Here is a 23,620-nt window from a genome sequence, read left to right as displayed (position 1 = left end):
TATGTTCAGTAATGTTTTTTCAACTAGCACATGTGCCCAAGAAGATCCTGGGAAAATTTTTGAGCAAGTATTGTACTGAGTAAATGTTTTTACCACACTCAATATTCTAATTTTATGTATTTTATGATATCTCCAACATGTCTAATTTGCCATTTCCTCTAAGCAGGGAGAATGCCAATTTTGATTACACAAGTTTTCAAAACTATTCATTTCTCATTTTTTATTCTACCCTCTATCAGCTTGGGCACCCACATCAGTGCCGGTTAGAGGCCTGGTTAAATGGTTCAGTGAGCAAAAGGGCTTGCTGCACAGGCCTGGCAAACTGAGAACCAATTCCACACACTTGTCCTCTGACCACCATAAATGCCCACACATCACAAACCATACACAAAACAACAATGGTGATGATGATGATGATGAGAAGAATAGAAAAAACCTGACAGAAACTTCTGACCACCATTGTTGTATAAATGAGCAAGCACATTTGCACAGACATGTGCATATACACATATACACCCCCCCTATACACACATAAACACACACACACACACAAATCAGAGTGAGCCAGTGAGATGGCTCAGAGATAAGGGCACTTGCCACCAAGCCTGACCACCTAGGTTCAACCCCAGAACCCACAAAGTGGAAGGAGAAAGTGAACTCACCTAAGCTGTCCTGCATTTAAGTGCTTATGCGTATGGAAATAAAGAAATAAAAGGGAGGAGTCACAGAGTCAGAAAGGACTGGAAAGACCAAGACTTCATGCTCACTTTGTGTTTGCTTACTTAATTCAGGACAAGTACCTACACTTTCGGTACAGTTTGTTATTTCCTATGTAGATGGAGTGTAAAACAATCATAAGATGATGGTTTCACATGCACCACATAATACCATAAAATATTCCTTAAATTAAGTAGTAGCAAGGTTAGTGTGGTGGAGTCTACTGGTAATCCCAGCACTCAGAGACTGAGGCAAGACAATGGCAAACCCAGGACTAGCCTGGGGTGCACAATGAGACCCTGCCCAGAAAATAAAAATAAATAAAAACAAATTACATACTCTATAGATATATAGGATATATGTATATATTGAAATATATCAGTTTCAAGGACTGATTTAACAAAGTATCAGAAACTCAGTGGCTTAAAACAATAGATATTATTATTATTATTATTATTATTATTATTATTTATAGGTCAAGAGACCAAAAGTCCAAAATCAAGGTCAGTAGAGTGGATTGGGGGATGGGGTAGGTATTAAACAATGGGCCTGTTCCACGTCTCTCCTGACATCCCTGGCATTCATATCTTGGTCTGTAGTAGCATAGTCAAATCTTATCTGGCACTTGTTTTTGAGATCTAGACTAATGTAGCCCAGGCTGGCCTTTATCTTCCTGCAGCTATCTCCCAGATTCTGGGATTACAGCGAGAGCCAATACCCTCAGCTTTAATTTCTACCTCTGTTACCTAGTGTTCTCTGTGTTTATGGTTGAGTGCCTCTTTCTCCTCTTCTTCCTCCTCCTTTCCTTCCAAGTATTTCTTCGAGTTTCCAGAATTTTCCACAGCAAACTATCTCTCACTATATAGCCCTGACTGTCCTGAAACTCATTATATAAGTAGGCTGGCTTCAAACTCACAGAAATCCTGCTTCTTTCTCCTAAGTGATGAGATTAAGGGCATATGCCAATGCATGACAGATGCACTACCCTTTTTCCTATAAGGACAGATATCACATTGGATTTAAGAGTCACCCTATTACCATATGGTCTCAATGTTGATTATACTTGCAAAGACCCCATGGGGATCTAGCTAAGTGGTAGATCAGTTGCCTAGCATGTGCAGGGCCCTAAGTTCAAACTTGACTACCACAAAACAAGCAATTTTTGAACAGAGCCATGCTCTGTGTTTTATCATTAGTTATAAGAAAAACAATCAGGGCTGGCTTACAGGTTCAGAGCTTTAGTCCATTCTCGTCATGGCAGGCAGGACAGTGGCACACTGGCAGACATGATGCTGGAGAAAGGACTGGACCAGCAGGCAGCAGGAAGAGAGAGACAGACGGTGGGCCTGGCTTGAGCATTTGAAACCTCAAAGCCCACCCTCCAGTGACACACCTACTCCACCAAGGCCACACCTCCTAATAGTGCCACTCCCTGGAGACCAAGCCTTTAAACACATGAGTCTATGGGAGCCATTCCTATTCAAACCATCATACTCTGAGTTCTAGACTGACACACACTTTGAAGGGACTCTACTGACTGACCTTTATTCAAGAAATAGATTATTAAGGGACTCTACTGACCTTTATTAAAGAAATAGGTTGTTAATGTATCTTTAAAAACCATATTCTTTGAAGTTATCATCCATGTATATCATGAATTTTAGTCCTTTTCATCCCCATTGCCTGGTCTTACCCTGTCCTTCTCCCATGGAAACCTGTCTTGTTCTCGACTACTTCTCATCCTGTTTTCCTGTCTTTGTGTATGGCTAGTTAGTTTAGCTAGGGTTGCTGGGTAAGACGAGGTGGTGGTGGGGGGATGACTTGCTGGAGCAGGGGCAACCTCTAAGTAGCTACACCAGTGAAGAAAACCCTAACCCTAACCCTCTCCTCAGCCACCATTAACTAGCAATAGTCCCTCAGGAAGGGGTGGGGTCCCAGTAGCCCTTCTCCCTTCCATGATGAAATGTTGAAGGATGCCTTGTGTGGATAACCACATTTGTGCTGAGTTCATGAGCTCATCAATCATGTTATGTCCAGAGGACACTGTTTGACTGCCTCCCCCCGCACCTCCCCCCCCAACCTCTGGCTTCTTTCTAGCTCTTTTCTACCATATTCCTTGAGTCTTGTGGTTAGGGTGATACACCATACCACAGTCACATTCTCTGTCCTTCCTCCACTGGTGACTCTCTGTATGGGCTACTCTACTCCATCACAAGTGAAGCTTCTGTGGTATTCTCTGATAAAGGCTTAGAGTTGCGTTTATCTAGGGGTAGATAAAAAATCTAGACGGCAGTTTGGATATCTTTTTTTTTTTCCTTTTAAGAGAGGATCTATACATAGTTATTGAGCCTAGAAATCCTATATAGTGAAGAACAGCCTTGAATTCTTTCTCCCTTTTATCACTGGAATTAAAAGTATGCCCTAGCACATCCAAGAAATACTCTCATTTTTACAATCATTTTTGTTTTTTTAAGATAAGGGTTTTTTCTGTGCCCTGGTTGTCTTGGAACTGGCTCTGAAGTCCAGGCTGATCTCAAACTCACAGAGATTGCCTGCCTCTGCCTCCCAAATACTGGGATTAAAGGTGGGTGCCACCAGGCCCAGCCTACCCTTATTGTTATACTGGCTTTTGTAAGCTACTTTTAAGATAGCATCTAGAATTCGAACATTAAAGAAGAAACTAGAACAAAACGGCTGAAAACTCAGATCATGGAATTGACCCTATCCACTCTTCTTTCTTAGCTATCAATTCCTTCATCAAGGAAGCAGGGAGAATAATAAATACTTTAACTACTTTGATCTCTCTTCCCTCCCTCCCTCCCTCTCCTCCTCCCCTTTCCTCTTCATCCTCCTCTTCTGGGCAGTTTCCAAGACTTAGACCTTGCCTGTCTTATCCTTTTGTTCCCCTTAAACTCTAATAAAATGATCCTTGAGCTTCCTTTTATCCATTCTACTTTAAAATTCTTTTATTGATCAGGCTAAGAATTCATGAAAGGGAACCCCAGTTTCTCCAGAAAGAACAGGGTCTCTCTATAATCTAAGCTGGCCTGGAACTCCCTATATAGTCCAGAATGGCTTCAAACTCATCAATAACAGCCTGGACTCTGTCTCCTAGGTGTTGGGCCACCACACATGAGAATTTCCCTTAAATCAACACTTGCTGTTTAGCTAAGGCCATTATTTCAACTATAAAAGACTATACTAGGGCTTAAAATACAGCTTGGTCGTTAAGAGTACTTACTACTCTTCCTGACGGTATGAACTGTGTTCTCTGTACCAGTGTCAGGGGATCCAACGCCCTCTTCTTACCTCCTTGGACAGACACACACACACACACATACACACAGTTCTTTGTTTTTGTTTTTGGTGGGGTTTTTTGGTGTTTGTTTCTTGTTTTGAGACAGCATTTCTCTGTGTAGACTTGGCTGTCCTGGAACTTGCTCTGCAGACCAAGCTGGCCTCAGATTCTCAGATTAACCTGCCTCTGCCTCCTGAATACTGGGATTAAAGGTGTGTGCTACCACATCTGGCTTATACCTTAAAATTTCTTTTAAAAACAAACAAAAAGCCCAACAACAATAACTATAAAACAGGTCTGGAGAAATGGCTCAGCAGTTAAGAGCAGGTGCTGCTCTGTCAGGGGACCTGAGTTCATTCCAGCACACACACAGGGGCTCACTACTGCCTGTAACTACAGCTCAGGGGACCTGATGTCCTCTTCTGGACTCTGTGGGCACTGCATACGCACGGTGCTCAGACATACATGCAGGTAAATAAATAAATAAATAAATAAAATCTATCTATCTATCTATCTATCTATCTATCTATCTTCTATCATCTATTTTTGAGATAGGGTTACTCTCTTATATAGCCTTGGCTGTACCAGTACTTGCTATGTAGACCAGGCTGTCCTGGAACTCACAGAGATATGCCTGCCTATGTCTTTTGAGTGCTGGGATTAAAGATAGGTGCCACCACATTTAATAATTAAATAATTAAAAAAAATTTTTTTAAGAATTTTTTAAAGTTCTGTATAATCTGGAATAGCTAGGCAGATATGGAATTGTACAGACTAATTTGTAAAATCAAAATAATTTTTGCATTTCAAACCTTAAGAAGCCCAAGATTGTGTGTGACCACCACCTGACTTTAAAGATGCCAAAATGGAACAAAATTCCTGACAATTCACAACCGCTTACATGTGCTTGGGTCTACTTATCTGTCAGAGTATAGCTACATAGCCTTCTTCATTAGAATAATTACAATACTTCTCAGATCCAACAGTCTTGTATTACAGGTAAGAAAGCCCTCAGACAGGAGATGCGGGTGGATGTGCAAGACAAAAACTAGACTCCTTTTGTTTCTTCTGACTGTTTAGAAACCAGCTACAACATTCTTTCTCCATCTGCAATCTGGTCTCCGTGCCGGTGACGTTTACCTGACACGCCACCACTTACAAGTTTACAGCAGAGCATTTTATGTCTGTGGCTTGCCTGAACTCCCTTTGAAAAACTCTTGAATGTTTGCAGATGAAAATGACCTTCATCACTTCTTAAATTGCACTTAAATGAAAAGATAAACATTTCACAGATTTACTTCTGAACCTTCTAAACTCCAGGAATCTCTGATGGTGGGAACCCACACACATTAAGCCATTTGGAGATTTAATATAAATAGGCGCTACTTTGTAGTAACTCTGGCAAAGAGGAAGCGCTCCAACCCAGAGTCCATACAAAGCATTTGGGAATCCCTCAGTTAGAGCTCTAGCATTCCTTCTGCAAGAGGACACAAGGGAGACTTCCCGTCCTCTCCACTGCTTCCTGCATGTGGGATCAATATGGGCAATGCAAAGCTTAAACAGATTGCAATGGAGGGGAGCGGAGGCAGGCAATGCTTCGTTTTGCATAGTTCTTCGTAAACAGATTGAATTGGAGTGACTCTCCTTGGAGCTTTGCAGAGACTTCCCGCTTAAGTTACTGCGTGCCTGAATGGTCCATTTCACCAATATTTGCTTATGGAAATAAGGGGGAGTGGCAGGGAGCCGCGGAGAGGGATGGAGGAGGGGCTTGAGGCTTGGGAGCTCTGGAGTACCAGTAACCTTGTCTGATGTGATCATTAACCTTTTCAGGAAAAGGCAGCTGGCAGCCCTCTGAGTTCTGGCCATAGGATGTGGGGTGAGCCGGACAGATACTGCGATTTACAGACGATTTCTCTACTTGAAGAGCTATTGTTCACTTGCGTGTAAGAAAAAAGAAAAACAAAAGGAAAGAAAAAGAAGAAAAGAAAAAAGAGAAAGAAAAGAAAAGATGCGATTCCAGCCCCTTTTTTGGGTATTTTTTATTTTTGCCATGAGTCTCCTTTTTATCAGTGAACAGAAACCAGGTAGGTTTTTGAAATAACTGGCTAGGGTAACTTGTTTGTTTGCCTGTTTGTGCTTCTGGGTCTCTAAATGTGCTTATGCTGAGAACTATTTGGGTATACTTACAGTTAATAGGACTGAGGAAAATATATAGGATTTCTGAAGTACATTTAGCAATCTCATTGTGGGATACTATTTGGACATTTTAAAATATTGTTATGTATTTTACAATTATTTTTCCAAGAAAATAATTCTCAAAACTATTATCCATACAAGTAAATAGATGGGAGAATGTTGGTCTACTAATAAACCTAGATTTTTTTTTAGGTAACATGCAAAATCTAAGCAGATTATCAAGAGAGCATGCATGTTGCTGATTGGAGGAGGGCATTGTAAGTTGAGGTAGCCAAAATCATGATGTAACAATGTAAAATGATAAAACTGGCCCACTGACTGCCTGCCATCTCTGGTTATTTAATTACACAAGACAAGGTTTTGTTTATTTGTTTGTTTATTACTGTTTGGTTTTTTTATCATTATGACGTTTAAGGCAAAACTGTAAAAGGTATGTTGTCAGCGTTAAGTTTTCTGACACATAAAGTTGAAGGGTCAAGTTTCAACCAAAAGATGACAATAGTCATTATCCAAGGGTGTCAGTACAGACGTGATAAAATGTTCCTTTAGTTAGACGGAAGATGGAGTGTCTTGGCTGAAAAGTCAGCCGCTGCTTTTAATTAGGACTTTGATTGCTCTGAGGTTATTCAAATCATTCTTTTTACATACATAAGGGGAAAAAAAGTTACAAGGTCCTTCTTTACTGCCTATAGTAATCGCTACTCAATCCAAAAAATAAAATTCGGATCTCTAGTTTTCTAAAATATAGAGTATCCTGGACGGTGTTCTTGTAAAACAACTTACATTAATTCCTTAAAGAAGTGTGAGAATTGGGTGTAAGAAATATGTCCAGAAGGCTGCCACGGCCGAGGTCTTACTGCCAACACGGGCAGAAGGAATGTACCTGCGTGTCTGTGTAGCCAAGTGATTTGTTTACCGCTTAATCTCGGATGAAGGGATAACAAACGACCTCAGAACGGTTTTGCTGTGCAGATGCTGCCCCTTTCTCCTTTTTAAAACTGACCTTATTTCTCCTTTCTTCAGTTAACTTTCCCAGGAGAAGAAAACTATACAGACACAACTGCTTTCGCAGGAGATGCATTCCACTTCATTCTCGAGTGCCCTTCCCATGAGGTATTCCTGTCCCCGCGCCCCCGCCCCGCCCCGCCCCCGCCCCCCCCCCCGCGCCTTCCCCCTCCCCTTTTGCCCCCGCCCTCCCGCCTCCCCCCTGCGCCCTCGCCCTCGAGCTTCCCCCACCAACTCCCCCTGACCCAACTCAGCTACACACAGGTAGCCCTAGTTTGTGACGGTATCATGACTTACAGTGATGTAAAAGTGTAAGAGTTGCACGCATCACGCCTGGAAGAGTGAAAGGAAGAAGAGGAGATAGATAATGTGAAGATACCGATGGCTGTTGAGTCCGGATGATAGTTATATGAAGCCAAACACTGTACACGTTTGAGAACTTTAACAATTTAAAGAAAATCAAGCTGTGGGAGGATGTAATTATAAAAGTATCTCTACACATGGATTTAGCAAACACTGGCTAGGATATGCACAAATCCTCTTTAGAGCAGTGTGAGCCTGAAAGCATTTGGAGATTTTTAACCCAGCCTCTTGGCAATGACGGGACAGCCTTAACTCTTCAAACTTAATGTATAAAATCAACTTAATAATAGCAGCAGCTAGACAGCTTTCCAGCCTTGTTCACAGCAATAGACTTGATGGTTGCATCTTTCAGAAAAATTTTGCTCACCCCCCTCTGCGTTCTTACACTAAAAGGCCAGTGATTTTTCCAACATACCTCCAGTAACACTACTATATGACTAACTTTGATTACTCCCAGGTGCTGTCCATGTTAATCTAAGAGAGAGGAGAGAGAGATAAAGAGAGAGAGAGAGAGAGAGAGAGAGAGAGAGAGAGAGAGGGGCTAGACATCCATTTATAATTAATTTTACCTCTTTGGTTCGTTTAAAGTATGTCTTGAGGAAGAAAAATAGTATAGATAACTTCCCCCCACCCCAAGCTGGTTAAGGCACACAGGCATTTGCTAAATGAGCTTATTCAGTTGGTCTGTAGACTGTAGCTTTTATGGGTCTATTCATTTGGTGTAAAGAATGGTTGCTACGTCTATTGTTTAATACGAGCTTTTCAAACCCAGGGAAAGCCTTAGAGAGGAAATGAAGAAAGAGCAAGTCAGTAATGAACATTTATTAGAGGAGGGGATGGGAAGCTAAGGCCTCTATGTGCATATCTGAGACACATTGCTCTTTATTATCAAAGTTCTGAGAAGTATGTTTGGTAGGGGACCTGGAAACTTACAGTAAGTACAAGGCAGGCTACTGAGCAGTGGGTGAGAAGGGCTTTCACAGGACTGAATATGTTAAAGCCTTGTCCTTTGGTGTCTGCTGGTCTGCCTCACCTTGGAAGACAGCAGTAAAATGTGTTTGGGAGGAGTGAGGGAGTTGCAGATTCACCCCAGAGTTCCTTCATAAATAACAAAGGCAGTGGTGGAGGTGGTGGTGGGGGTGTTTCACAGTAGCAAAAGAATTCCTGTATATACAAAGAAGAGGCCCGGAAAAACACAAACACAGGCCCATAGTTAGCCACCCTTTATCTTGGCGGTCTGCACAAATGCCCTACCATAAAAATCAGGGCCATAGGGAAGCTTGATAAAGCCAAGCAATGTGACTGGTCAAAGTGAAGCGAAAGTTTGACCCAGACGCCAAGTTTACAAACCAAAGGGAAATTTGAATAAAAGCAGTAAATGCCTGTTAGTAGCAAGGATCCTCAGTAAAAGTGAGCGGGTGGCTCTGTAGCCTACTCATGTTACAGCATCCATTTACCCAGAGTTTACATTAGCTCTATATCCAGTACACAAACGTCACCTGTCGAGATCCTGCAATTATTATAAGAGCCTACATAAGATAAACATTAAGATAACTTCCCAAGGTCCTGCTCGGCCAGTGCCAATTGTAAGTCCCACCTTGGCTTTGAGGACAATTCTCAAGGGACCTACGCTGTCACAATTTCACATGTAAATGTTGTAACAAAGACTTGTTGACCTGGGTGACGCAAGCCTCCATGGACTCAGGTAGTAGATACCGAGTTGAAATCTTCCTTTCATGTCTCCACATTTTCTGCATGCTTTCAATGAAATCTCACATGCTCATTTTACTCAGGATCCAGTAAGAATGCAAAGGGGTTGCTAAGGTAAACAAATTGACTGCAGACATGTTGCGGATTATTAACCTTTGGGGGTTGAGACTTTTAGCTCGTCTACCAGAGCACCCGTTATCTTTCTTCTGTTCATTTAAAGCGCCTATGGTGTTCCTTGCTGACCCTCAGCACGACACTGAGCCTTTAAAACGGATTCAATTAAAGGTGCTGTGTGCGGCGCATCGCCTTGATACATTTGCTTTTTCTCATACTTCCACATCACCCGCCAAGCCTGTACTACATAGTGAGACCCTTTTCATAATAACAAAATGAGAAGCAAAACGATGGTATTCAGCTTCTCCTGACCAAGCTGCCGCACCCCTCCCCCTCAAATGTGTCCCAGTCTTCCTCGTTCCATTCTTCCACCTTTGGCATAGAATTCCTTTCAAACTGGTGTGTCCATTGTACACCGCGAAGAGACTCTGCCTAGGTGGATCACATCCTCTCCAGTAAGTGTTCTCCGAGGCAAACCCTTCTCCTCTCCTCCGTCATTCAGCATCTATGTATCCCACCTTCTGTCACTTCTAGTTCTCACGTGTGTATGTGTGTGTGTGTAAGTGTGTATGTGAGTATGTGTATGTGTGTGTGAGTATATGTGAATGAGTGTGTATGTGTGTGAGTATGTGTGTCTGAGTGTATGTGAGTGTGTATGTGTGTGTATAAGTGTGAGTGAACGTGAGTGTGTGTAAGTGTATATGAGTGTATATGTGTTTGTGTGTGTGTGTGTGTGTATTTGTGTGAGTGTGTGTGAGTGTGGATGTGTGTGGTGTGGCTGGGAACCAGGGCCCCAATATGCTAGGTAAATGTTCAACTGTGCTATATACCCAGTTCATTTCCCTTCCCTCCGGCCATCTCTCTGGGAGCCAAGACCTGTGCTTGCTAACAAAGTGCTAAGTCACCAGGTCAAATCTCCAAGTTCTGTTTTCTTTTGGCCTTTCTTTGGGTTTTGTTGTTGTTTCATTGTGTGTGTGTGTTTTTTTGTTTGTTTGTTTTTTTGTTTTGTTTTGTTTTGTTTTGATTCAATGAACTCTCGTTTGAGACTAGGGAGATGACTTCGAGGTTAAGAGCCTGTGTAGTATCAGATCTCCTGGAACTAGCCTTACAGTGTTTGTGAACCACCATGCAGTTGCTGAGAATTGATCTCAGGTAGTCTGCAAGAGCAGCCACTGCTCTTAACCACTGAGACATCTCTATAGCCACTAATTTTTATTTTTAGTTATGGCTAGGTGTGTGTGTGTGTGTGTGTGTGTGTGTGTGTGTATAAAACTGGGTTTGTGCGTGACCTGGAACTGAGCCTAAAGGCCAGGTTGTGAGTGAGCCTCCTGCTGTGGGTGCTAGGAACCAAACTCAGTCCCTCCTAAACAGCAGTACATGCTCTATGACTGAGTCCTTTTTCCTGCTATGAGTTCTTATTGTTTTATTTTTTAAATGTATTTATTTTTATGTGTGTTACTGTTTTGCCTGCATATATGCCTGTGTGAGGGTATCGGATTCCCTTGAGCTAGAGTTACAAACAATTGTGAGCTGCCATGTAGATGCTAGGATCCCTGGTCCTCTAGAAGAGCCATCTCTCTAGCCTATTATTATTATTATTATTATTATTATAACATTTCAAAAAAATAAAAATAACAACAACAAAAAATTCAAGTGGTTCAGGCTGGCATTGAACTTCCAACCCTCTTACCTCCTCCTGCCAAGTGCAGAGAATACAGGCATTGCCACCATCATCTCATAGAATTTTAAAGCTATTTGTCACACTTCACTTTGTTTCTTTAGATTTTTAATGGTATTAGGTTAGAAGCCACCCTGAAGACAAGATTTGTCACTTTTTTTAAAAAAGATTTGTTTTATTTATATGAGTACACTGTAGCTGTCTTCAGACAAACCTGAAACCAGAAGAGGGCATCCCATTATTACAGATGGTTGTGAGCCACCATGTGGTTGCTGGGATTTGAACTCAGGACCTCTGGAAGAGCAGTCAGTGTGCTCTTAACCACTGAGCCATCTCTCCAGCCCAGGATTTGTCACTTTAATTGTGGGATACAAACCTTTTCTTAATATAAATGATCTGAAGAGCTTGCTTAGGGGTTCCCGTGTGCACTGTAAAACCTGTAGCATATCCATACAATTCTGTGAATTTAACACAGAAAAGGCTTTGTTGTTGTTGTTGTTATTGTTGTTGTTGTTGTTGTTGTTGTTGTTGTTTGAGACAGGGTCTGAAGATCCAGCCTTGGCTGGCTTGGCACTCACTGTGTAGACCAGGCTGGCTTTCAGCTCATAAAATCCGCTGGCCTCTGCCTCTTACAGAGTGCAGGGACTGTGAGCATGTGCCAGCATGAACAGCTGGAAATGACTAATTTTACAGTCAGTCCAGTGCTCATGCCCAGAGAAAATCCTTAACAAATCTAATATATAGTTAAATTAAACGTTTTTGGCAGAAAATGAAAATATATACATATACATATATAAATATATATAATTGCAATTCATGTTTATAATAAACATGTAGATGTTTTATATTTGCATATGACATATGTGTACAAAAAATATCTGCCACTAAGGCAAATAATGAAAATTCTTTATAAGGCAGGTTACCCTCCCCTGCTAGTCCACTGATCTTGTGTAGACCCAGTCTGTCTTAAACTCACAGTGCTGCAGGAGTACGGGCTTGAGCTACTTTGGGTTTATTACTTTTCATTTTGCTTTGAGGAGTGAGAGTGTGTATGTATGTGTGTGTGTGTGTGTCTGTGTGTGTGAGTGTGTGTCTGTGTGTGTGTGTCTGTGTGCGTGAGCATGTGTCTGTGTGTATGTGTGACTGTGTGTGTGAGTGTGTATGTGTCTGTGTGTGTACCTGTGTGTGTCTGTGTGCCTGTGTGTCTGTCTGTGTGTCTGTGTGTCTATGTGTATCTGTGTGTATGTCTGTCTGTGTGTATGTGTGTGTGTCTGTGAGCATGTGTCTTTGTGTGTCTGTGTGTGTGAGTGTGTCTGTGTGTACCTTTGTGTGTGTGTCTGTGTGCCTATGTGTTTCTGTGTGTGTATATATATATGTGTGTGTGTGTCTGTGTGCCTGTGTGTGTATGTGTGTGTCTGAGTGTGTGTCTGTGTATGTGAGTGTGTGTCTGTGTGTATGTGTGCCTGTGTATGTATGTGAGCGTGTGTGTATGTGTGAGTGTGTGTCTGTGTGTGTATACACGTGCGTGCCTGTGTGTGGGGAGGCAGAGGGTATTGCTATATCTACCAGCTGGTCTCAGACTCACAGGACACATATTCACTGTATAGCCTTGAACTTCTGACTCTCTGGTCTCTATCTTTCGGGTGCTTCAGTCTTCGAGTACCAGGGTTTACAGTAGGCACCGCTGCACCTTTCTCTATACCTTTTTTCTCTGTTGCCCAGCTGACCTTGAATTCCTGGTGTGAGCGGCACTCCTGCCTCAGCTTCGGGTTGTGGGTTCATGCTGCTGCCAGAACCATGGGTATATAGCCTTGTGTCCAGCTCCTATGGTCTTAGTTACTTTTTTAATTAGTCAACTATTAAAACCAGGCGAACTGGGTTAGAACTGGACGCAAATGTGTGGAATGTTACTGCAGTCAGAGAATTCCACAAAGTCAGTTGGAAACACTTAATTTCATCTCTGGTCTGTTGTGTTTGGCAAGCTATTGCAGCTCTCTGGTCAAGCTGCCTCTTTGCCCTCCACAGGAACCATTCCTTACCTTTTCTGCTCCATTACCTTAAAAAAAAAAATCCAGTTTCATATTGTACATCACAGGGAAAAACAGTTATCAGGTGTCCATAATCCCACCCAATCCCCCTCCGCCCTGTTCATCGTTACCCTGTTTTTGGTGCTATGAAAGGAATCGCCTCCATGGGGCCACAGGTACCTGAGCCTCTCACTTTGTCCGCCTCTTTTTTTTCTCTCTCTTTGGGCTGGATGTGAGCACGGGAGTTTAAGTGCTAACAGGCCTGCATCCTAAAACAAACATATCCGCACGTGTATGTGCCTCTGGCTTAAGGGCATTTCGGCGTCTCATGACTGGTCCGCAGTCACCCTTTTCAACTCATCCTTGTGCAGCCTCCTCTAATCTGTGTAAATCCCCTGTAAATGGTTATTACTGGGCCAGTGGGATGGCTCAGCAGCTAAAGGCACCTGCTGCCATGCCTGACTTGAGTTTAAGCCCTAAGACCCACAGGGTGAAGGAGAGACCAGATTCCTTTGAGCTGTGCCCTGGCCTCTGCTCTCAGGAGCATCCTCACCTGCTATATTTGCTTTCTCCCTTGTTGAGAGATACTTGGATTACTTGCTTGTTAGATTAGACACCTGTAGCAGGGTAGGGAGATGGGTCAGGAGTTAAGGGAACTGGCTGTTCTTAAAAGTATACCCAAGCAGGCTCATAGCCATCTGTAACTTCACCCCTAAGGGAGTTAACGCCCCCTTCTGGCCTCCACGGGCAAAGCACCCACATGCATGAAACACACATAAAAATTAAAAGTAGTTGAAGATAATAAATAAAAATGAAGCCTAGGTAAATCGATGTATCCAACAGCAGCTCGTACTATACCATGTTTGTTTCTCCCTTGCCTTCCGAATAGAAAACCTCTAATTTCCTTGGCTCTACCAGAAGAAGGGTGAAAGCAAAGATACCCAATCACCGGAAAAACAACCTCAGGATGGCAACAGGATGGCAGCTCAGGAGTTACTACGCAACAGAGGCTGTTTCAGAGTACCGTGGATGGCTTTTCAGACTGCTCTTCCTGGATTCTCTTTGACAAGAAAATGATAGAAAGGGAAAACAGACGAGGTTAAAGCACATGCGTTTGTCTGAATAACAATCTCTCCTGCTGTTCTGCACGTTCTTTGCGTATAATGTATGAATTACACATAGTGGTGGGTTTCACAAAGGCATTTACATACCAGTACATCACGTCCTATGGCCGTCTTTCCACACATGTGCATCATATACACCGATTCTTTACAGGCATGCATGCCATATACACTGACTACATTTGCACACACATACCTTCCCCTTTCTCTCCCCTCACCCTCCTGCAGGTCTCTTTTATTCACCTGGGCAGTTTTGTTTCTATTTTAATGGTTTGTACACATGAATGATTTTATTGCACATTATTATTCTTACATGGATTAAAAAGAAAACTACTTTAATATATTTATGAGTTTATTGTGTGTGAATGGGTGCCTCTGTGTCATGGTATTGGGTGCAGCTCAGAGGACAATTTTCAAAAGGCAGTTTCCTTCTACCATGTGGAGCCTGTGGATCAAAGTAACATTGTCAGGCTTGGCAACAACTCTTTACCTCCTGAGCAATCTCCCTGGCTCAAGAAGGAATGAGGATGCTCAGTAGAGCACTTGCCTAGTGTGCTCAAAGCCCTAGTTTAATTACCAGCACTGAATAAAATAAAAAACGGTGGCAAAACACCTACCATACCAACATTGACTCGGGTGGAGCGGTAGAGGCAGGAGAATCAGAAGATCCAAGGTTACCTCTGGCTATATAGTTGGTGGTGGTGGAGCTATCCTGTGCTACAGGAAACCCTGTCTTAAGTAACTAGAAGTTAGGCTGAGTGAGGTAGCACACTCCTCAGCTCTGGAGGCTGAGGCTGGTGGACCTGAGTTCAAGGTCAGCTTAGTCTACATAGGGAGTTCTAGACCACCCTGGGCTCATAGTAAGACTTATGTCAAAGAAGAAAACAAAATATTAAAACTTAATTTTGTTTATATTCCTATAATTATTCAATTTTATATGTTTGGGTTGTTTCATGTGAGATCTAAAATCAGCTGCAGCCTAAATATGGTGGTGTTGACCTATAATCCTGGTACTCAGGAGATAGAGGCAGGAGAACCAGGAACTATCAGCCTATAAAAAAAAAAGAAGAAGGAAACAAAGAAAAGATCATTTGCATTGCTACTGTTTTATATTGTTTTAATTAAGGGCTTCTAAAAGTATACTTTTATGAGTGATACCCACTTAAGGTTATAAAAGTAAGTGTAAAATAATAACTGTAGGTCATTTTAATGGAAATGTTCATTCCTCAGTGTTTCATGTAATTTTCAGAAGCCAATTACCATTACCATAAAGAGGAAAAATAGAATTGAGGTACATTGAATGCATATAGAACTTAAAAAATAAATAGCTATTTTTTCAAAAGAAAAGCCAATGGCATTTTATATTATATATATATTTCGTGTGTACTCATTTGTATGTGTGTGGTCCATACATGTCAGCAGACTCACAGAGAAGTCAAAGAAGTCTCTATTTTCTCTTTCCACTATGTGCTTGAAGGCAAGCACCTTTCTCTCAGCTGTTCTGCCAGCCTGTGTGTTTGAGACATGGTCTCCCAGTATAGTCTGTGCTGGCCCCAAACTCAATTGTTCTCCTGCCTCAGTTTCCCAAATCCTGAGATTATAGGTGTGTGCCACCACACCTGGCAAGGACCCAATGACTGATACTCTTTGAAGTTCTGCTCTGTGTCTGAGAGTATTTTATAGCTAGCCTAAGGTCTAGAGAGATGACAGAAGACCCAAATTCAGGTCCCACCACCCACATCAGGTAGTTCCTATCTACACTCAAGTGCACATACCCACACATAGGCACATACACTTACATAAAATTGTAAAAAAAATACAAAACAAACCTTTAAGAAAGAGAGAGACCTGCCAGAAGCTAGGTATGATGGTACCCACCTTTAATGGCAACACTCAAGAGGCAGAGGCAGGTAGATCTCTGAGTCTGAGGTCATTTAGTCAACATAGCAAGTTACAAGCAGCCAGGGGTACATAATAATACCCTGTTCACTACCTCTCTCTCCCCCTCTCTCTCTCTCAAAAAAAAATCTAGGTGCCAGCAAGATGGTTCTGTAGATAAGGGTGCTTTCAGCCATGCCTGAGGACATGAGGCCACCCTTGGGGCCCACATGCTGGAAGAAGGAAACATTGACCTCCATATGTGCACCATGATATAAAACTACTCACAGATACACAATAAACCAGTGTGAAGAGCAGATCTGCATCTGATAGATGCCTGCCCATCATTCTGATTAAACTTTGGTGCTAGCCAGTAATGAGAAGACATGCAAATAAAAAATAAATCACTAAGAACTTAGACTATCCTCTCTACGTTTTAACTAGTTTCTAAGGATTCCCAAGTGATCAAACTTGTTCTTAGTCTGTATCCATTTAAAGACTGATGATGGCTTTGTATCACACATTTTTAATTCAGTTTCAGATAAGAAATTTACAAATTTGGGCTGGAGAGATGGCTCAGTGGTTAAGAGCATTGACTGCTATTCCTGGAGGTCCTGAATTCAAATCCCTGCATCTACATAGTGGCTCACAACCATCTGCAATGAGATCGATGCCCTCTTCTGGTGTATCTGAGGTGTGTGTGAGCTACAGTGTACTTACATATAATAAATAAACCTTTAAAAAAAGAATCATTGTCCTTATGGATATGATAAAAATATGATATGGCTTCAGCAAACCTTCAAAAAAAAAGAAATTTACAAATTCAAACCAAGTACAGTAGCATCTGCTTGTAAATTCATTACTCAAGATGACTGAGTCAGGAGGATTATTGGGGGTTGGAGGCCAGAGTAGGCCACACAAGGAGGCCCTGTTTCAAAAGCCAAATAAATTTACAAATTCACATGTTTGCTAGAATTTTTGCTTTGTACACATATCAGAATGAGAGAAATCACTAAAACATTCGCCCTTATTTATGAATAAAGAAGTCTGAGCTTATTACGTAAACAGTGTGTCAGGGTGTGGTAGCACAGGTCAGGAAGATGTGTTGAAGAAGTCATGACAGGAGGATCATGCATCTAGAGAAAGGCCAACCCGGGCTACACCTACAATAGAGATACATTGTTTACATGTGTGAATCATCAAAGAATAAATTAAAAGTGCTCTAATTAAAAAAAAAAAAAAGAATTTACCATCCATAGCACCACCACAAAGTTGTTTTGAAATTAGGAAATCTGACACTATCCTGGGTTTTTGGCTTGCTATCAGAGTTTTATTACATGTATTTGGGAGTGGGGTATGGTGGCTCAATGTCTGTAATCCCAGATTTTAGAAGCTGAGTGTGGTGGTTTGAATATGCTTGGCCCAAGGAGTGGCACTATTTGGAGGTGTGGCCTTATTGGAGTAGGGGTGGCCTTATTGGAGGAAGTGTGTTACTTTGGGGGTGGCCTTTGAGACCCTCCTCCTAGTTGCCTGGAAGGCAGTAGTCTCCTGTTTGCCTTTGAAGCAAGATGTAGAATTACTCTGAGCTCCTCCTGTACCATACCTACCTGGAAGCTGCCATGTTCCTGCCTTGATGATAATGGACTGACACTCTGAGCCTGTAAGCCAGCTTTAATTAAATATTGTCCTTTATAAGAGTTGCCTTGGTTCTGGTGTCTCTTCACAGGAACCTAACTAAAACACTAAGGCAGGAGGATTGTTGTGAGTTTGAAGTTAGCTTGGGCAACATGGTAAGTTCTAGACCTGCCTGCCAGGGCTACAGATAAAAACCTTACCTCAAAGACAAAACTAACAAAAAACAAACAAACAAACAAAAAAAGCCAAGTAAAACCAAGCACCCACAAACACAAAGTAACAACAACACCTCAAAACAAAACATCCAAACAAACAAAAACACTGTCTTTTAGGATGGAAAAAGATTATAAACAAATGTTTAAAAAAATGCCCTCTCTTATTTGTGGTATCATCAGATCCCAGTTGGAGTTATAGGTATTTGTGAGCCTCTTAGCATGGGTGCTAGAAGCCAAGTTCCAGTGCTCTATAAGAGCAGTAGAAATACACATAAGCCAAAATAGAAATGGCTGTAATGCCTCACATCTGCTAAAGCCTTTAGTGCATTTTGAAAAACCAAAACCAAAAACCTTCTAAACCTGGGGCTGGAGAGATGGCTCAGAGGTAAGAGCACTGACTGCTCTTCCAGAGGTTCTGAGTTCAATTCCCAGCAACCACATGGTGGCTCACAACCATCTATATAATAGGGTCTGATGCCCTCTTCTGGTGTGTATGAAGATAGTTACAGTGTACTCATATACATAAATAAATCTGTTTTTTTTTTAAAAAAAAAAACCTTCTACACTTGTAAGTTAAAAGAGAATCAAGATATTTCCCTTGAAAGATATTCAGATGTGGGGCTGAGAGGTGGTTCAGTGGTTAAGAGCTCTGGTTGCTCTCCCAGAGTTCCTAAGTTCAGTTCCCATCAACCACATGGTGGCTGACAACCATCTGTATAATGGGGTCTGATGCCCTCTTCTGTCATGCAGATCTTCAGGAAAACAGAACACATACCATACACACAACTAAATAAATCTTTAAAAAAAAAAAAAAAAAAGGATATTCAGATATTCTAGTTAGCTGGGCCTGGTAGCACATATCTGTGGTAACAACACCTGTGATGACACTCCTGTTGCTCCCAGCCCTTGAGAGGCTCGGGCAAGAGGACTGAAGCAAGTCCAGCCTAGTGTATTGTGGGTTTGGCCTAATGCTGCTTAGTGTCCTAATGCTAATATGGATCCCCAAAGTTGTTTGCACAAGAGAGTCTGCAAATCCGTGCATAAGACACTGAGGGACCCTGCCTCCAGTTGGTTCTGACTGGTAAAGATGCTGGTAGCTAATGGCTGGGCAGAGCAGACAGAAACAGGGCTTTTAGGACTTCCCAGGCTTGGGACAGAGAGGAAGGGAAAGGAGAAGGGGATCTGCCATAATGAGCTGCGAGAGTGAGGGGAGGAGAGACGCCATGCCTGAGAAGAGTGCAGGACAGAGAGGCATGGCCACCACGTGATGGAGCCAAGAGAGGGCAAAACAGAAGGCAGCTCTCTGGGTGTAGGGCAGCCAAGATAGAATATAGGGTTTAGTAAGTAATAACTCGGGATTATCAGCGGGAGGTGGATTAACCACATGGAGGTGAGGAAATGGTCCAGCTATTGTGTTGTATAAGGCACACCAAGATATAAAGGCTGTGTGTGTGTGTCCTTCATTCAGGAATGTAAAGCACTAGGGTGGGTAGAAAAACCACTCCCCTACCAGGATTTAATTATTAAATATTATTGTTATGGCCTAGGATACATAATGAGTTTAAGGCCAGTCTGGGATATTTAGTGAAACCCTGGTGAGAGAGGAAGGAAGGAAGGAAGGAAGGAAGGAAGGAAGGAAGGAAGGAAGGAAGGAAGGAAGGAAGAAGAAAGGGAGGTCAAACCATAGAGAACAGGGCAGGGTTGGATTTGAAGTCCTGGAGACATGGTTGAAAGGCAAAGCTAAGCCACCTCTATAGCATAAAGTACAAAGACATAACTGTTTGTGCCGGCTCGTAGACATCCATTTTATACAGCATACAAAAAGTCTGCCGTGTGTCCTTGCAAGGAGATGGATCTGCTACAGTCAGATGGGACAGCCAGAGAGCACGGTTACAGAGCATTGAGGAGTAATAGCCATGAAAGATATTTCTTGACTGAGGAGCTAACTCACACGGTGGTAAACTCTGCAGGCTCACTGAAAGAGGAAGCATGAAAGTCAGATTGCCACAAACTCTCTCTTCTTCGTATGTATGTATGTATGTATGCATGTATGTATTTGTGCGCATGCACACATTTGTGGACTCGCACAAGCCGCAGCATGCACGTGGATGGAGGTCTTAAGGCTTGGGTTTTTCTATCTGGGATGGAGAAATCGCTTCAGTCCGGTTGACAACTTGAGTGTTAGCTAGGCGCAGGGCTGTAGGCTGTAATCATAGCAGTTGGAACGCTAAGGCAAGAGGATAAAAGCTGGGGGTTGGAAAGATGGTTCAGTGGTTAAAAGCACCTGAAGTTCCACTCTTTAGCAACTACACAGTGGTTAACAATTTAGCTCCAGTTTCGAGGATTCTGATGCCCTCTTGTGGTCGCCGTGAGGACTGCATAGATAGTCCTGCATAGACATAAACAGGTAGACAAAACACCTACATGCATAAAACTAAATAAATCAATCTTTAAAATAAAAAAAAATTAAGAGGAAAAGTTTGAGACTAGCCTAGGCTGCATGAGAGTCTCAACGCACACACACAAACACACACACAACCCCAAATGGATAAGTACCAGGCTTGGCTTGGTGACACATGTCTTTAATCCTTGTTCTCAGGATGCATACAAGATCTCTACTAGTTTAAGGCCAGGTCTTCTATAGCGCAAGTTCCAGGCGGGCCAGGCTATACAGTGGGATCCTGTCTCAATTACAAAACAAAACAGTGTAAGTGGTGTGACTGGTACTAGCTGCCAAGTCCCTGGGACACACATGGTAGACCTGCACACTCACACAAATGCTTAAAGACCTAGGACTCTATCAGCACCACATCACTACTCCTCTGGTTCCTACTACCTTCTGTCTATCTTCTCACTTTTATATTATTCATTTTATTGTTTGTTTTTTTTTGACTTGGTTTTGTTTTGTTTTGTTTGGGTTGGATTTTCTTCTTCTTCTTCTTCTTCTTCTTCTTCTTCTTCTTCTTCTTCTACTACTTCTTCTTCTTCTTCTTCTTCTTCTTTTTAGGGTTTTTGTTTTTGTTTTTGTTTTTTTTTTTTTTTGAGACAGGTATGTTTTATGTAGCCTTGGCTACTCACTATGTAGACCAGGCTGGCCTTAAACTTACGGAGATCTATCTGCCTCTGACTCCCTGCTTGTATCTTTTAAGGGCATCAAAATATTCCTTTCAGTTTTTTTTTTTTTCATTTTTTATTAGGTATTTAGCTCATTTACATTTCCAATGCTATACCAAAAGTCCCCCATATCCACCCACCCCCACTCCCCTGCCCACCCACTCCCCCTTTATGGCCCTGGTGTTCCCCTGTACTGGGGCATATAAAGTTTGCAAGTACAATGGGCCTCTCTTTCCAGTGATGGCCGACTAGGCCATCTTTTGATATATATGCAGCTAGAGTCAAGAGCTCCGGGGTACTGGTTAGTTCATAATGTTGTTCCACCTATAGGGTTGCAGATCCCTTTAGCTCCTTGGCTACTTTCTCTAGCTCCTCCATTGGGAGCCCTATGATCCATCCATTAGCTGACTGTGAGCATCCACTTCTGTGTTTGCTAGGCCCCGGCATAGTCTCACAAGAGACAGCTACATCTGGGTCCTTTCAATAAAATCTTGCTAGTGTATGCAATGGTGTCAGCGTTTGGATGCTGATTATGGGGTGGATCCCTGGATATGGCAGTCTCTACATGGTCCATCCTTTCATCTCAGCTCCAAACTTTGTCTCTGTAACTCCTTCCATGGGTGTTTTGTTCCCAAATCTAAGGAGGGGCATAGTGTCCACACTTCAGTCTTCATTCTTCTTGAGTTTCATGTGTTTAGCAAATTATATCTTATATCTTGGGTATCCTAGGTTTGGGGCTAATATCCACTTATCAGTGAGTACATATTGTGTGAGTTTCTTTGTGAATGTGTTACCTCACTCAGGATGATGCCCTCCAGGTCCATCCATTTGGCTAGGAATTTCATAAATTCATTCTTTTTAATAGCTGAGTAGTACTCCATTGTGTAGATGTACCACATTTTCTGTATCCATTCCTCTGTTGAGGGGCATCTAGGTTCTTTCCAGCTTCTGGCTATTATAAATAAGGCTGCTATGAACATAGTGGAGCATGTGTCCTTCTTACCAGTTGGGGCATCTTCTGGATATATGCCCAGGAGAGGTATTGCTGGATCCTCCGGTAGTACTATGTCCAGTTTTCTGAGGAACCGCCAGACTGATTTCCAGAGTGGTTGTACAAGCCTGCACTCCCACCAACAATGGAGGAGTGTTCCTCTTTCTCCACATCCACGCCAGCATCTGCTGTCACCTGAATTTTTGATCTTAGCCATTCTGACTGGTGTGAGGTGGAATCTCAGGGTTGTTTTGATTTGCATTTCCCTGATGATTAAGGATGTTGAACATTTTTTCAGGTGCTTCTCTGCCATTCGGTATTCCTCAGGTGAGAATTCTTTGTTCAGTTCTGAGCCCCATTTTTTAATGGGGTTATTTGATTTTCTGAAGTCCACCTTCTTGAGTTCTTTATATATGTTGGATATTAGTCCCCTATCTGATTTAGGATAGGTAAAGATCCTTTCCCAATCTGTTGGTGGTCTTTTTGTCTTATTGACGGTGTCTTTTGCCTTGCAGAAACTTTGGAGTTTCATTAGGTCCCATTTGTCAATTTTCGATCTTACAGCACAAGCCATTGCTGTTCTGTTCAGGAATTTTTCCCCTGTGCCCATATCTTCAAGGCTTTTCCCCACTTTCTCCTCTATAAGTTTCAGTGTCTCTGGTTTTATGTGAAGTTCCTTGATCCACTTAGATTTGACCTTAGTACAAGGAGATAAGTATGGATCGATTCGCATTCTTCTACACGATAACAACCAGTTGTGCCAGCACCAATTGTTGAAAATGCTGTCTTTCTTCCACTGGATGGTTCCTTTCAGTTTTTTTTCTAGAGGTTCTTTCAAGACTCAAATATTTCCAGGTATGGTGATAAGTGCTTTTAATCCCAGCACTCAGGAGGTAGAAGCAGACAGACCTCTGAGTTCAAGGTTAGTCTGATCCACAGATCAGTTTCTGGGACACCCAAGTCTACACAATAAGACCTTGTTTCAACAATAAAAAAAAAGGTTTAATTTTTGTGTTAATGACTTATTTTTATATGTTTGAGTGTTTTGCCTGTATGTGTGTCTGAACCATTTTTCTTTCCAGCACTTTTGGAAGCACAGAGGGCATCGGGTCCCCCAGAACTGGAGTTATGGTTAGCGTGAGCTGCCCTGTGGGTGATGGAAACCCAATGTGGTCCTCTGCAAGAGCAGCAAATGCTTAAGCCATTTCTCCAACTCCAGACACCACATCACATTTAAGCTACTTCACTGTCTTGCCCTCTACTTGATGATGGTGATGGTGATGATGACGATGATGATATAGCCCAGAAGAGCCTCAGGCACTGACTTGCCCATCTCAGCATTTTGAGTTCCCTATGTAGGGCATGTCCCTACTTCCTGATAGTGTCCCCGAAAGACCTCTTTCAGACCTTTGAGAACCCAATTCCCTTGAAGCCAAGACGATTTTACAGGCTCTGCTCAGCCTTGTAAACGTTTTACCCTCAAATTTCTCCAACCATTTCATAACCATCCATCTACCCTGGTGAATTTGAATTTTGGAGTGGGTCATAATTCTGCAGA

The 23,620-nt window shown here is 42.2% G+C and overlaps 1 protein-coding gene and 1 long non-coding RNA gene across 3 annotated transcripts in view; one reads left to right on the top strand and one right to left on the bottom strand.

Annotated features, from left to right (window-relative positions):
• Positions 1-2,023, bottom strand: part of Gm39183 — a 38,811-nt gene extending 36,788 nt beyond the window's left edge. The window contains exon 1 of the long non-coding RNA XR_870473.2: positions 1,944-2,023. This is a non-coding gene — a long non-coding RNA (predicted gene, 39183). The remainder of the gene's footprint in view (positions 1-1,943) is intronic.
• Positions 2,024-5,652: 3,629 nt separating this feature from the next.
• Apela (apelin receptor early endogenous ligand) lies at positions 5,653-14,572 on the top strand. Of its 2 annotated transcripts, NM_001297554.1 has the most exons (4): positions 5,653-5,708; positions 5,846-6,099; positions 7,235-7,324; positions 13,998-14,572. In NM_001297554.1, exons 2-3 carry the CDS (start codon positions 6,024-6,026, stop codon positions 7,321-7,323), a joined length of 165 nt encoding a protein of 54 aa, NP_001284483.1. In that variant the 5' UTR covers positions 5,653-5,708; positions 5,846-6,023; the 3' UTR covers position 7,324; positions 13,998-14,572. The 2 variants fall into 2 exon arrangements, with proteins under 2 accessions (NP_001284483.1, XP_011240549.1); XM_011242247.2 differs by lacking the exon at positions 5,653-5,708 and having other exon boundaries at positions 5,759-6,099.
• Positions 14,573-23,620: the final 9,048 nt, after the last annotated feature.

Source organism: Mus musculus, chromosome 8 (assembly GCF_000001635.26).
Source record: "Mus musculus strain C57BL/6J chromosome 8, GRCm38.p6 C57BL/6J".
In the NCBI taxonomy this organism is placed as follows: domain Eukaryota; kingdom Metazoa; phylum Chordata; class Mammalia; order Rodentia; family Muridae; genus Mus; species Mus musculus.
Note: the sequence above shows the minus strand (reverse complement) of the source record. Positions and strands in the feature narration are given on the sequence as shown.